This window comes from Anoplopoma fimbria, chromosome 11 (genome assembly GCF_027596085.1).
Source record: "Anoplopoma fimbria isolate UVic2021 breed Golden Eagle Sablefish chromosome 11, Afim_UVic_2022, whole genome shotgun sequence".
Classification (NCBI taxonomy): Eukaryota; Metazoa; Chordata; class Actinopteri; order Perciformes; family Anoplopomatidae; genus Anoplopoma; species Anoplopoma fimbria.
In genome coordinates, this window is record NC_072459.1 from 13,818,411 (window position 1) to 13,833,341 (window position 14,931).

The window sequence follows — 14,931 nt, forward strand, 5'->3', positions numbered from 1 at the left end:
GATTTTCTGGCTTGTTTGGGAGCGTAGCTGATCTGATTGGATAAAATAGGGAGAATAGGTTGTCTCTGAATAGCCTCCATATTGAGTGCCTGATATATTGATTACGGAGGCAGAGAACCCACATTTATCATTCACAGCATGTTTGATTACCTAATTTATTTTCTTTTTATGAACATTGTATGCTTTTATTTTCCTTTGCGTGAACCAGTCAGTGTGTTAAAGGGGCAGTTCACCCTAAAATAAAACTCTGTGTCTAAGAATGTATGTATGCAGCAAACTAGAAAGATGCACTCAGTATATTGCAGATCTCCACCAGGTGTGCCTGCAACAAACGCTGCTATATTGTGTGATTGAATGAATACAACACACAATTGGCCAAACTTTGTCAATACACCAATGGCCTGAAAGGCGTCTTAAAATACACAGTCAAACTAAAAAACACAGAGATGAATGCAGGCAATCTGCACCAAGTCGTCTTATAAAACACGTCATCGGTATTGCAATAAACTAAATTAAACCCACCATGCTGTCTGGCCGCGTAGCAGCGACTGACTTGTGACGAGGTACAGCAGTGTGTGTTCAGTGAGCTGTTCTTCCTTAACTCTTGGCGCAGAGTAGCAGATGGGGGGGTTGGCGATGCAATGGCAGTGGTCCGAGGCCGGTTAAGAATAGTGAGTGAGGAGTCTGCAGGCAGTCAATGGCACGATAAAGCAGGCAATAAAAGGAGTTTTGAGAAAGTGTGAGTTACTGCTACTGTGGGACGTCATTGAGCATGCAGCCATAACTGGGGAACCAAAAAAGTATGCAGTCGCTGCAGCATAATACAAGATTAGCCGTGTACAGACACAGAGGTGCACACTCACTCACAGACTGCCTGATTCCTCCTGGCGAAGATAATACAATGTAACATTTTACTCATGAACTCTTTGTGTGTTTTTCAGGTGAGTGTGGTACAGGACTCTGTGAACATCTCGGGCCAGAACACAACGAACATGGTGAAGGTTCCCGACTGCAGGCTGGCCGAGGAGCTCGGAGATCTGTGGGAAAACTCTAGATTCACTGACTGCTCCCTGTGTGTTGCTGGACAGAAGTTCCAGGCGCACAAAGCCATCCTGGCAGGTGAGAATATACGTTTAATTCATCTCATGTCATTAGAATAAATTAGCAGTATACCGGTTTATGAATGAAAACATTAAAGGTTTTCATCGTTCAAGTCATTGTGTGGTCACGACTCTTAAAGATGTCATTAAAAGGAAACAGCAGTGTTCTTCACATTTCAAAGTCAAAATTAACCCTAAAGGTGTGTTTAAATTATATTCCCTCTGTTTCCCATTCACTTTTATTGATGCACTTTGTTTGCAAATGTAGCAATTTGTATAACTTATTTGAATACATTTTTATTCATATTCAAACCATTATCACACTACTTATCTACAAACAGTTTGCCACTCTTACATGCTTTTTACCGTTTGTGATTGCTCTCATTAACATATATTGATTAACCACATCAGAAGACATCCTGTCTTTTTCCAGGGCCAAGTGTGGAGCTACGTGGTAGGAAGGATATGTAATGTGACTGTACCTTAAGACTAAAACATGTTGTGTAAAATCCTGTTCATGGAAAAGTCATGGGCTTAGTATATTTCTATTGTGATGTCTCTGTACATTTTAAGTTCTAACAGATCAAAAATGTCCATATTCTTTATGTTAACTGTCAAGTTATGCAGATGGTTGCTCTCATGTGACGTGAACAGCACACAGCATCCTTAGTGGATCAGCCTACAGACTAATAGAGAAGTTTACTACAGTTACACACACATTTATACGTATTTTATATACCAAGGTAAGACTGGTATATTATAGTATGTTAGGCTGAAGACTGTGCATTATTTACTTTGGTTAATTTAATTGTTGATTATTCTGTTGTTTGTTTTTTTAGATTAATAGATTAATGGTTTTGTTTATAAAATGTGAGAAAACAATACAAACTGGTCGTCACACCTTCGAAAAGTCCAAAACCCAGATACTGATATTACATTAAATAAATTAAGAAAAGTCAGCAAATCCTCAAATTTTAGAAGCTAGAACCAATGAATGTTTCCCATTTGTGTTAAATTAATAGGATAACAAAATTGGTGTCTGTCGGACTAAACAAACAAACAAACAAATAAATGAGTGAAATCATTATTGACCCTAAGGGAATTTGCTTTGCACAGAGGGCATAAAAGGATATCAAAAGAACATTAACAATCATACGACAGCACATAACTTAGCATAAACACAAGCATTATAAAAACATCATGAAAAGCACAATTCAGGAAGTCGCTAAAGGACATCAGGTGCAAGTTACTATATTAAATAGTTTTAAGATGCGATAACTTTCAAACTAATATTTGAGATGGAGTAGATGTTTGTCATTATCCCGGATGTCATTTGAAAGTTTTAGATTCACTCTAAATGCTTCTTCAGATGTTTTCCCACTCTGACTAGAATTAAATTCCGGAGGGGAAGTACTTAATCAAATTTTAAATTTTAATGAATAATTTTTGTTTGCCACAGGGATGGTTACATTTTAATAAAGCGATTACCCAGTCAAAGTATCAGCTATTGGCACCTTTAGCACTTAGTAGCACTTAGTCTGGGTTGGCCTTCATACAGTGGATACATAGTGACCACACCCTGTTCTGTTGACACTCACACATACACACACGCTGAACAACTTGTTGCGGACTCTGGCACTTTAATGTCAGACAGTGTCAGATAGTGAATGGTTTGAGGAAACCGGTGAACTGTGTGTCTCTGCGGAGGAAAGGCGAGGCTGTTCATTATTGGGTTTGTAGAAATGTGTGTGTGAGGAGCCATTTTAATTATGTGCTGCTGTGGTTTGGGGTCTTCCTCTCTCTCTCTCTCTTCCTCTTTCTGTGCTCTACTTGGTCCAGATGACGTCCCTCCTCCTCGTTATTCCCCCTCTCGCTCGTTCCCGTGACAACTCTCCCGGCCGTTAATCGCCGTGGAGACGGACAGAGAGGGATCAAACGAAGGAGGGAGAGCAACTCAAATTGGCACCACATTGGCCATGTGATCTTTATACCACCTCTATGTCTCTGACTGTCCCTTTCTTTCCTTTTTTTTTTTACATCCTTCTTACCCTTTTCTCAATATTCCTTCTTTCCCTTTCATGTCTCCTTTTCTCATTCTCTCTTTTTCTCCTTCTCCTGTCTCCATTTTCCTCCTCCTCTCATCGTTCCTCTCTCCTGCCTCATTCTTTCTCCCTCTCCTCTCAAACCTTTAAGGTTCTCTTCACTCCCCATTCCTGTTTACTGTTCTCGTCCTCTGACTTTTTCTCTCCTCACCCTCCATTCACTTTATGTGACCCTCTCTCTCTCTGTCTCTCTGTCTCTCTCTCTCTTTCTCGCCCGCCCCTTCCCTTTGTTGCTGCAGTATGAGCTCACCAGCATTGAGCTGCACCAGACAGACTTACTGTAGGTTTGTCCCCATAGTCCTACCTGCTAAGTTTGGTTACAATCCTCCAGGATTCAGACATTAATCATGACTACACTTTTTTTAAAGATTTCTGTCAGTTGGGGACAATGTGACAAAAGGATCAGCAGCACCGTCACGTCACAGATACTAATGACCTGGATGACAAACTCCCTTTTTTTGTCTGAGCAGCTTCCCTCGCCTTCCGGTTAAATAAAAGCAAATTACCAATGCAAAGAAAGCGGAAGAGAAGTATATTAAATATCCTTTTTTTATGTCTAAGCCACTGATCCCTTTAACAACTCTAATAGTTGAATAGATAGTTAACCGTCCATTCAACTTTTGAGGGTCTACAACTTTAATCTTTTCATTGGATTGTGGTAAAACATTTCTGTAGCCTGCTGTCTTTGACTGAGAAATGATTTTAATGCAAGACTTGTCAAATTATATAATGTTAGATAAAAGATAAAAGGAATAAGGACCTTTCTCACCTAAAAATACCTTGGCAACTCAATTGATTTACCTGAAAACATTAATGAAAAGCTAGCTTCTAAATTAAATTTTAGGGAATACCCAGAGGTTTTGTTCCTGGCCTGACCTTAGAAGTTATTCTGACCGTGAGCCACAACATATCTGAAAGTCACTTATGAAAGCTAAATGCTTTAAGACCTGATGTTAATTTCTGCTATTTATTTGGTTGATGATTTAAGTGTTATGACCTACGAAGCAGGTGCTGACCTTATAACCACTACGTCCCATTGTTAACGTATTCATTCACTCTTTGGCCCACGTTTTTATGATATTATCAATATTATTCTATTTGTGGCTTGTTGATGGATGATGTACCGTTTCCAAATGAGTAATTAAATGGGTAGCTAGCTCTGAGGTTGATAACTCATTATTAAGAACTTAAATTTATTAGCATATCACTGACTTCGACACACACTTAATAATGTGTTGAAACATTTGTTAAATTTTAATCACTAGTTAATTAAGCATTCATTTCATGAGTGAACAGTTATGTAAAGTGTTACCCAATGAGCACATAATGAATAAGTGAAGCAAATCAGAAGAGGATGACACAAGTTGACTGATTGATATGTGATTTTTAGTAAAAGGCTTAAAGGCTAAAGGATTTAACCTTTGTTGTGTCACTTTCTCTCCGCTGTTAGACAAACAAAAGGTAATCGAGTCCAGCCACAGACTTCATCTGAGAGGTTCGTCCTCATCCTCATCCTCAGCGGAAACTAACCGCTGTCACTGCGGCGATGATAAGTGAGAAAATAAGCCGTGCCTTAAGCAGAACTACAGAGACAAGATGTGGTGATTATCGTTAGCATGCAGAATTATCACACCAGTGATTTCAATGTTACAGAAGTGGGACTGATTTATGTAATTCGTAGTGCTGTGGTTGGATCAGACAGTTAGCGCTCCTCCAGGTGGGGTTATGTCTGGAGTAGGAAGATAGAAAATACTATGCAGCAAGTTATTTAATCACCTCACCTGTTAAGTGCTTAAAACACAAACATGTATTTTATTATCAATAGGTCAGGCATTTTGGGGTCACTAGGTTTAACTGTGAATTTATTTCTGTTAAAAAGTATGGCGAAATCTGATTAAAGAAAATGTAAAAAAATGAACTCTGGATTATAAACATACTATTTGCATTGCAGACACTTTGTTTAACACTTTGTTTTTTCTTTGAGGGGCTTTGGCAGCAGCTATTTTGCATTTTGTCTTTACTTTACTCTTCATTTTCTGTAAATGGAGGCAAAGTGTGAACCGTCCTTGCCACAAGAGGACTTGTGGTGAACGGTGTGCTCATGCAGCAAGAGCCAGAACAAATTTTGGATTTGCAAGGACATAAAAGCCGGTTGAAAATCACTTGAAACATATCTGCTCCTTTTAAAATATGTTTGTATTTCTTTTGCAGCAAAGAAAGCCTTAGCATTCCTCTATGCCACGATAGAATAGTCTATGTTGAGTGGCAGCAGGCGACCATTTTATCAAAACAGGAAGACAGAACTTAATTAAACCATAATGTATCAAATAAGCTCCAGTCAAGTCAGTCTATCAGCATCAAAGTGGCTAAACACGACTCAGAGGTCGTCATGAGTCTGTCAGCAGGACGGAGCCGCAGTCGACTCTTTCCTCATGAAGCTTCTCCTGCTGTCACTGCCGTCAATCATCCCCCCCGCTCTCCTCCGGCCCTGTGGCAGGCTGTTAACGGATATCAGAGACCTCACCATGCATCAACATTACACACAATAACAAACCTCCCTCTCTCTCTCTCTCTCTCTCTCTTTCTGTCTTTTGTCTCTCAGCTCGCTCGCCGGTGTTCAGTGCCATGTTTGAGCACGAGATGGAAGAGAGTAAGAAGGTGAGTCGAGCACTTGACACTCTTGTTCCCCCTCCCCTGGCGGCGAGCCGAATGTCTAAATTCTAATCTTCCTGTCTGTTGCGTCAGGATGTGTTCACCTCTCAAAAACATCTCAGTGTGTCTGCACGTGTTCCTTCATGTCTTGAAGACTGCATCTCTATTATCTGGCGTCTTTAGAGCCACTATATGTTGAGTTTGTATGTGATTGTAGCGTCTTAGAATTGATTCTGGAGGGCAGTCTGTGTTGCTTTCATCATCTCACAGATCTACAGTATATAATTACGGCAGGTGGAGGATATTGGTGGTCTGCCATAGGGTAATTTTTTGGGCTAAGGTTGGACATTTTTAGATTCAAAACTGAATATCTTAAGCTGATATATATATATATATATACTAGGATCCAAAAAGTATTTGTTTTTGATTGTAAGTACTTTTTTTTTTTAACTTACTTATGAAACTTGTCACTTAAATGTAGTTATTTAAGAGTTGTGACCATGATAAGTACTTGATAGGACATATTTCAGTTTCAAAATAATGACTATAGTCATCACCATGCTCCTAGAACCAAATATTTAGCAAAAAAGCCAGATGAGTATCACTGTGTCACTCTCTTCAGCATTTTTCTGTGATGAGCTGATATTGATGGATGATATCATCCCGGCTGATTTATCAGTTGGGCTCTATTCTACACATAGTGGTTTAAAATTATCAGATTTTTTTTTTTTTTTTTGATAGCTTAACATTTCAGCATTTCAATCTACAAACTTAAATTTAAGTAAAAGCAACCACAAGATATTTTTCAGTCTGTGCATCTTTGCATTTTTATATATGTGTGTGTGTGTGTGTGTGTGTGTGTGTGTGTGTGTGTGTGTGTGTGTGTGTGTGTGTGTGTGTGTGTGTGTGTGTGTGTGTGTGTGTGTGTGTGTGTGTGTGTGTGTGTGTGTGTGTGTGTGCTACAGTTGGTTGTGTTCATCTGGTCGGAGGTGGTGAGATTGAACCTTGGTGATTTAGCCGTCATGTCAGCGGAATATTGATGCCTGTGCGGCTCGAATGGGGAAATTATAAAGCTCAGAGCCAGGAAATGCATCTTAATTGCTGTTTAAGTGGGCGTCTTCATCAGAAAGAGGGAGAGATGGTGGGCAGCGTCCCCATACAATTCAGAGAAAACAGATAGATGGGCTAACACTCCTCTGCAGCACTCTATATAGAGAGACAAATGAGCTCATAAAGAAACGCTCTAATAGAGGACCGCTCTGTGAATAGAGGGGGACTTCACACACTGTAACTACAGGAGCGTTGTCTATTCATGAGCTACTGTTGAAAGCTCGCCTTCAAAACACTGAAAGAAACCCTGCTGTTTTTTCCTCATATGACTTCCAATGTGGGGCTGTTTTGCCTTCTTTATTTCATTAAAACTCCAACACGCTTTGCTGTCAACAAATCAGCAGAATAAAATTAGTCAAGTTTTCATCTTCTGTACGTCAAACCTCCTCGTTAATCGCTTGATTGCCTGCAAACAGTAGAAGTATGAGATCACGGGCTGTGATGGGAAATGCTGTTTACCAAGAAGGTGTCTGGTAAATGTACATGCAGATCCGATATGCATTATGTAGCGAGTAGAGAGTTCACGTTGTTTGTTTTTTGCTGCATGTGTGCTCACATGGCGTCACGTGTTCATGTATGTAATCTGTTAAAGGGAATTGTAGCACACTGCGTGCCGTAAACTCAACCCGGCTGCTTTCAGACTCTCCCACCGTTATTTGTCAGAGTGTTTATGTTGCTGTTGAGCGGTCAGAGTTGACACAAACGCACTAAGTTGTTGGAACACCCAGCCTGACCCTGCTAAAACGCCGCTGGTCACCGTGGCAACGATAAAGCACTGTTATAATTGGTTTACTGCTTTGTTCTGCCTTTCAGCGAGGTGGGAAAGATTCAGGTTACCGTCACCGGGCCAGCAAGTGATAAAGCCGACTTTGCTGCCTGCAGGCAAAGTCAAGGAATGACTGTTGAGGATTAATTTTCAGGCATCAGCTGAAAAGAATGAAACAAATGTACTAGAATGTAGTTTTGTAGAAACTTGGTCAGGCTGTTCAGAAGTTTTTGTTTTTCTTCTGATTTGGCACTTGGAACTTGTTTTTTATTTCTGCATGACTTGCCTGTCCCTGTGTGTGTGCTAAAAAAGGTGAGTTTGTTTAATTCAGGTACGTTTTGGGATATTCACAAGTAATAAAAAATGAAAACACTGCTGCTGCTCACGGGTTTGAAGGATTGTCAAAGCATCTGTCTTTTTTTTTTTCTTCTGTTGCCTTTTATTCCACTAAACCCTTGGTGTATTCTCCTCTCCTGTCCTCTCCTCGTGCTCAGAACCGTGTGGAGATAAATGACGTGGAGCCAGATGTCTTCAAAGAGATGATTTGCTTCATCTACACAGGCAAGGCCCCCAACCTGGACAAGATGGCTGATGACCTGCTGGCTGCAGCTGACAAGGTAGAGAGAGAGAGAGAGAGAGAGAATGTGTGTGTGTGTGTGTGTGTGTGTGTGTGTGTGTGTGTGTGTGTGTGTGTGTGTGTGTGTGTGTGTGTGTGTGTGTGTGTGTGTGTGTGTGTGTGTGTGTGTGTGTGTGTGTGTGTGTGTGTGTGTGTGTGGACGTGCATGCACCTGTTATTATGTACACTTATACACAAGCCAACATGCATAATAATGTCCATAAAAATAACAACCAAGGACTCCTCAAGCCCTGAACATACGTACATTCGAACACACTTTTGTCGGAAAATCGAAACATGTGGGATGTATACAGATGTGCACACTTATAATGATTCCTATTTCTCATTGTTTGTTCCTGTGCTAACCCTGAATACCCAAGGTTTCCTGCCTATTCATCCGAAGCCACTTATTTACTTCAGATTCACTCTCGCTGTTTTCCAGTTTGTTTGAGAGGTTATTGCATTTGCTTTATTAATAGTATCAAGCTGCTCATTGTGAAGCACGGTTTTTTATTTTTCCTCCTTTTATCAGCTCACAACAGATCTGTTGCAATGTGTTCTGTCTAAAGAGTCCAATTATACACTGTTAAGTATACTGTAAGACCTATGATAGAGGCATGGCTGTTGGCATGGCAATGGGGGTAGAAAGGTCAGTCCACCGCTTTTAAACGAAGAAAAAAAAACAAAAAAAACGAAGAACACTGAGAAATCTGTCAAATGATTTTCAGAGGCCTTTTTTTTTTTTTCACCCACCCACTGATTTAAATGTTGTCAGCTTATTTTAGGAGAGAAATATTGATACTTCTTCACCTCACTTCCAGCCATCACGCTTTAGAGCAAAATTGCAGTTCCTAATTAGTGTTTTCTCTTTCACCCATATTTCTAGTTTGGTGGCAGAGGACCTTTTGTTTTGCTTACTAGTTGTTAGACAAGTCTTATACATCCTTGCATAAGTTTGGTTTAAATGTACTACTTAACATCATTAGTGTTAATATAAACCAGGCTCAATATAAAATTCCCCTGTAGTCTCTGCTGAACAAGCAAGAGTCATTCTGAAGTGTGAATGAATACGAGAGAAGATTATTGTTCCGAGCAATTTTTTAATCAGTGGAAATAATCTCTTACCTTCTCAAGTGATCCCCTCTCCCACCACCACTCCCCCTCAGTCTCCATAACTGTCACTGTTCCTTCTCTTAGCCATCTTTTTCTCTTATTCAATCTAAGTCTTGTTGGCGCCGCGGTGGAGTAATTCTGTGCTTCCGTATCATTACACAGTGCGACAACAGTTGTTTGTGGCATCGCTGTTTAAGTAATTTAGTTTACCTGCTGTTTCTCCTCGCTCTCTCTGTCACTGGCAGTATGCTCTGGAGAGGCTGAAGGTGATGTGCGAGGACGCTCTGTGCACGAGTTTGAGTGTGGAGAACGCCGCGGAGATCCTCATCCTCGCCGACCTGCACAGCGCCGACCAGCTCAAGACGCAGGCCGTGGACTTCATCAACTAGTGAGTCACACACCTCGGCTGTGAGCGTCGATCTCCAGAACTACTTCCACAATTATGCAAAAAAAAAAAAAAAAAAGATTGTTACACACACACACTTATACACTTAGCTTTTCCTCAAAGGAAGTCATTAATTTTCAGTGGGAGCAATTTTGGTCTCCCTAGAAAATTTAATTTAATCCGCAGATCGGACCATTTTGCTGCCGTATCATATTGAGCCATTTAGCAATAAAGCTCAGCTGCTGATGTTAATCATGTTGCAGGCAGCCTGTTTAGGAAAGAGGGGGCCTATTAGCATCAACCACTGATATTTATGTCAACGGAGAGGCGATTGATCCAGTATTAGAAGGGCCGGTTGAAACAAAAAGCATTCTCTCAGTCCACATAAACATTCATCTCCTTCCCTCTGTTTTCCAGAGTTCTCTATCTCATAGCCAGACACATTTTCTATCCCTTTGTTCATCCCTCTGTCTTCTCTTTACGCCTTTACTCCATCTCCTGGCCTTGTTCCTGCATGCACTCCTTCTCCCTCCCTCTTCCATTCACTCCCATCCTCCTTCCCTTCCGTCTCCTCCTTCCCCTCTTGTTCTGTGCTTAAGAGCTCATGTATGCCTAAAGGTGTTCAGTAATGCAGATCTCTGCCCCTAATCTCAGTCATTAATTGTGGTTATGGGCGTTATGACAGTTTAATTTGCCACAGTGTTGTTGTGGTGGTGGGGAAATTGGCCACGGGGGACTCCTGGCCGGCACAGCGATATCAACCCTCCTCCTGCGGACACAATGGACAGCAACAAAACAAAAATCAATTTAGAGGACGAATGTAGAAACCAGACGACACAAAGGAACCAATAATCCCCCCCACCGCCCCTCCAGTAGCACCTCAACCTCTTTCCAGACCGGTCTTCACAAGCAGCTTACAGTCATTTAGTGGAGACAATAGGAGTTGTCTTTATCCTACCTCTGTCTCATTTATTCACCCTCCTCAGGGATGTAGCAGACAGTAAAGCCACCCAGACGGTCTTTATCCACATTGTTCAGAGGAAAGAATTTACCTACTTTTTTAGCCCAACATGAATCTTAAGGCCAGAGTAAACTCGTATAATGAATGGCAGTAAGTGGTGATAACAGGGCGTGAGTAATGTGAAGGTTTTATAAGGCAAAAAAAGAATAGTGTTTCCCTGAAAGTATTTTCTGTTGATGGTTTGCCTTACAGTATGATTACCACTGTGTGGAGGTCATAGTTTGGCCTCTTTTTAATTTACCTTCACATCACTGCTCCTCTCCCTCCCTCTGTCCCCTCCTGCCCCTCTCTGCAGACTTTCATTAGTCTCGCTCACCTCCCTGTTTTCTATTTATTTTTATTTTTTGTCGCTGTCTTTACTCTCTCCTCCCTCGGTCCATCCCTCCTGCTTCCTTTCCTGCTGTGACTGCTCTCTTCGTGCCCTTAGCTGGCCTGTTGCCTCAGCCTCCGCACACTGTAAGCAGAGGTTCACCTCCTCCATAGAGGATGGGGTCAGAGGTTGGCTGGAGGTCTGGAGCTGCTGTGTGGACGGCATATGACCATACACACACACACACACACACACACACACACACACACACACACACACACACACACACACACACACACACACACACACACACACACACACACACACACACACACACCGAAGTGCCAAGAGTAGCCAAGCCAAGACAGGACGCGTGAACACGCACACGCACACATGCTGTTGTTTATAGACACAACAAATCATGAAAAATGTCATTAAAGGCCACACAGCGGTGTGCGTGATAGTGCAGCGGGTGTCAGGAGGTTGGAAATCGCCACAGGGTCTGCTGGTGGAAACACATCTGTGGGTGATGATGACCACCAGTACAACTCGTTAGCAATTAATGAAATACTTTTTTTTGTCTTTCTGGCTTCAATTTGTTGATTATTGCTGTAGCTTCAGATTTGCAAACACCACATGGAATCTGAAGAGTTCAAAATGTCTCGAAAAGTAACACTAATTCTTACTGGCAAAAGAAAAATGAGGACTTAGTAACTCATCTTCCTACCCCACCTCATTTACTGTATATCAGTGTTTCCCAAACTACATTTAAGAGGATCCACTTGACTATTTTTACTGCCTTTTCCGCATTATCTTATATTATCTTGAATAGGTTAACCAGCCATTTGCAAGAGATATACGTTTGATATTTCACAACTTAGTTTAATGCATGTGTTATTGAAAACATATACCAAATCATTGCATTAGACAGAGTTGCTAGGCTATTTAATTCTTTATATGTCCTTTCATCAGTAAAACAAACAGAATGTATGTTAGCCTTTCATATTAGATCCAGTAATTAGGCGACAGTTATCAGAACAATACGAAAATTCAGGCTCCCTCATGTGGCTTAAAGGTGAACTGCTGATATAAATGTTAAACCAAATATTTGCAAATGAATTTGGTGACCATCATAAAATCTCCTGTGACCCAATCAAGTCCGAAGTTTACTTAACCAAGAGAACAAAAGTATTATCTACAAGGTGTACCTGCTATATAAACTGTTTATTTATATTCATATTTCGATTATAATTTTTGTAACAAAAAATGTATAAGAAGTTAAAAAAAAAATCCTTCTAAAAAAAAGTGGAGAAGAAATATAAAGTAGAATCAAATGGAAATAACAAAAGTGTAAGTACCCCCAAACTGGCCACTATAGTAAACAGGTAATGCTCTGAAATACCACAGTTTATTTAAGTACACCTACCAAAATAGAAAAATAAATTATATATATATTTTTTTTTTTTAATATATTTTGCTATTACTCTAAAGCATGGTACACAACTTGAAATTGGAGGGCCCCAAGGGGTCACAAAATATTCCTGAGCGACTGTGAAGTAATACAAATCAAAAAGAGATTTTTTTAAATTCTGCTACACAAAATAATTTTCCCTTTCTTATCACCCATTTTTTTTTCAAATGGTGTGAAATGCTGTAGAACTTTGACTTCTGTACCCCCTAAAAAACAGTGCGTGATGGGATCATAATTTTTTGGGGTGTGTAATGTAAAGAAGTAAGGCATTGGTTAGAAAGGGTCACAAGCCCCTAAAGGTTTACAACCAGTGCTGTGAAGAATGTGATATGATATGACGCAACCGACTTTCTGCTTATTTATGACCGTTGCCTTTTATTTGTGTGATGTTTTTTTCTCTGAAAACAACCTTTGGGGTTAATATTTAAAAATATAAAGTAAATAACAGCCCTGCCAGCTGGTATGACAAATCCTTAATGTCTCAGAGCTGCACTCCCCACAGATGGACTCATACAATCCCAAGCTCTTGAGAAACTTGTTTATTTGTGCACTTGTCCATTTCGTTTCTTTGCTTAAACATTTTCTGGACTCTCCTCTACTTCGTATCTCCTCTCTTTGCCCTCTTTCTCTCAGTCACGCAGCGGATGTGATGGAGACATCGAGCTGGAAGTCCATGGTGACCTCTCATCCACACCTGGTAGCGGAGTCCTATCACTCCCTGGCCTCGGCTCAGAGCCCCTTCCTCGGTCCCCCAAGGAAACGTCTCAAACAGTCCTAGTGGTCGGAGAGACGCTTCCTGTCCTAACCCTGCTGGGTCCTCTTGTACCGGCGACCTCATTGCTCCTTCGTCCCGGTCCTCCTCTCTCTCTGACATCACTGAAAGAGGCCTGAGACTGAAACCCGGGACTTGGCTGGATATGGCTATGAGGAGCTGCTCAGCTGGACCGTTCAGAGAATCACATGCCACGGAGGAGGTACTACACATCACTGTAGGTGGAGGTGGGGTGAAATCTATAAGAGCTAAACCTGGATATGTTCGGATTGTCAACTCAAATCCTGGCGTATTCCATAAATCCTTTGTCCACGATATTTGAAAGCTACAGCCATAATCTGCGAGTCAGTCACATAAAGAACTGATCTTCTGGTTTGGAAGGAAAAGTCAATGCTGAGTCCCTGTAAATACAATATTGTGGCTTATTGCCTTGTGCAGTGTAAAGCCCAAACTGTGCTTGTAAAGTGAAGAGGATCAACCAAACAGAACGTGAAAGACTATTGTTCCCATTGTTGATGACTTAAACAGCATTTGTACAAAGCATTGTTTTTTTCTAGAGCACAAACAATTCACAGTTTTGAATGAAAGAAACAAACCTGAACACGTTTTAATGTTCTCTATTCAGCCTGTGCCTTTAGCTGGGCACACACTGTGAGGGCTGATCGCAATCAGTTTTTTTTTTCTGCCAGATTGGGTGTCATTTGACAAGCAGTTTGAGGTGGGGTCATTAAGTCAGATTAATTACCTTAAAGATCAGCGATTGGTTGGATTTCTGGCTTGTCAGAAAAATTCTGTCCTGTCATCTTTCAGTTCAAGCCATCCCTTTTGGCTGCTGTCAAAATATCCGTTATAAAATGCACTGAGCTTTCTTTAATGTTATAAAAGAAGTAACATGTTGTTGCTTAAACTGTAGTCTTGACTTTGCTGCCGAACACACAGATCATATTTGCTGCTTCTTTCAGCCATCTGTGACTCATATATTTCCTTTTTTTCTCCCTACTTTTCATTCATAGAAGAATTGCACAAAAATTGCCTTTCTCTTTTTTTGAAGACGCAGCCGTCTTGTTTGAATGAACTTTATTGGAATTGTCACTGGACAAAATCGGGCTCCATTCTTTAATTCAGTGTGAGCAGCCAGGTAGATGACACAATGTAGAAGATGCACAGTGTCCACCCAGCCTTTTAAAAAAAAAAAAGATCAAATAAACAGATAATGGAGATAAAACTTTTTTACTCACCTTTTATCACAGAGCATTCCCTTTGACTGAATCTACAAAATACAGATGTTTCCAATTTTGTCTGGCATGTCTTTTCTCGTCCTTGATATCTTTTATTATTTCTCATTATGCAGTTTGGACACATCTACCAGTTACTGACTCATTAATGCACAGTCTTTTCAACTTGCCGTCTGATCAGATTTTGTGTGTGTGAGTAGGTGTGTGTGTGGGTAACACGTTTCAGTTTCAAGCTTAATCCTGTCGTGATCAAAGTTCAATCCCCGGTGCACATGCTG

At 40.7% G+C, this 14,931-nt stretch overlaps 1 protein-coding gene across 1 annotated transcript in view; it reads left to right on the forward strand.

Annotated features, from left to right (window-relative positions):
* Positions 1-14,679, forward strand: part of spop (speckle type BTB/POZ protein) — a 77,696-nt gene extending 63,017 nt beyond the window's left edge. Inside the window, exons 7-11 of the mRNA XM_054607040.1 lie at positions 942-1,119; positions 5,805-5,860; positions 8,225-8,347; positions 9,705-9,847; positions 13,280-14,679. Coding sequence (XP_054463015.1) covers positions 942-1,119; positions 5,805-5,860; positions 8,225-8,347; positions 9,705-9,847; positions 13,280-13,424 — 645 coding nt within the window. The 3' untranslated portion in view covers positions 13,425-14,679. The remainder of the gene's footprint in view (positions 1-941; positions 1,120-5,804; positions 5,861-8,224; positions 8,348-9,704; positions 9,848-13,279) is intronic.
* Positions 14,680-14,931: the final 252 nt, after the last annotated feature.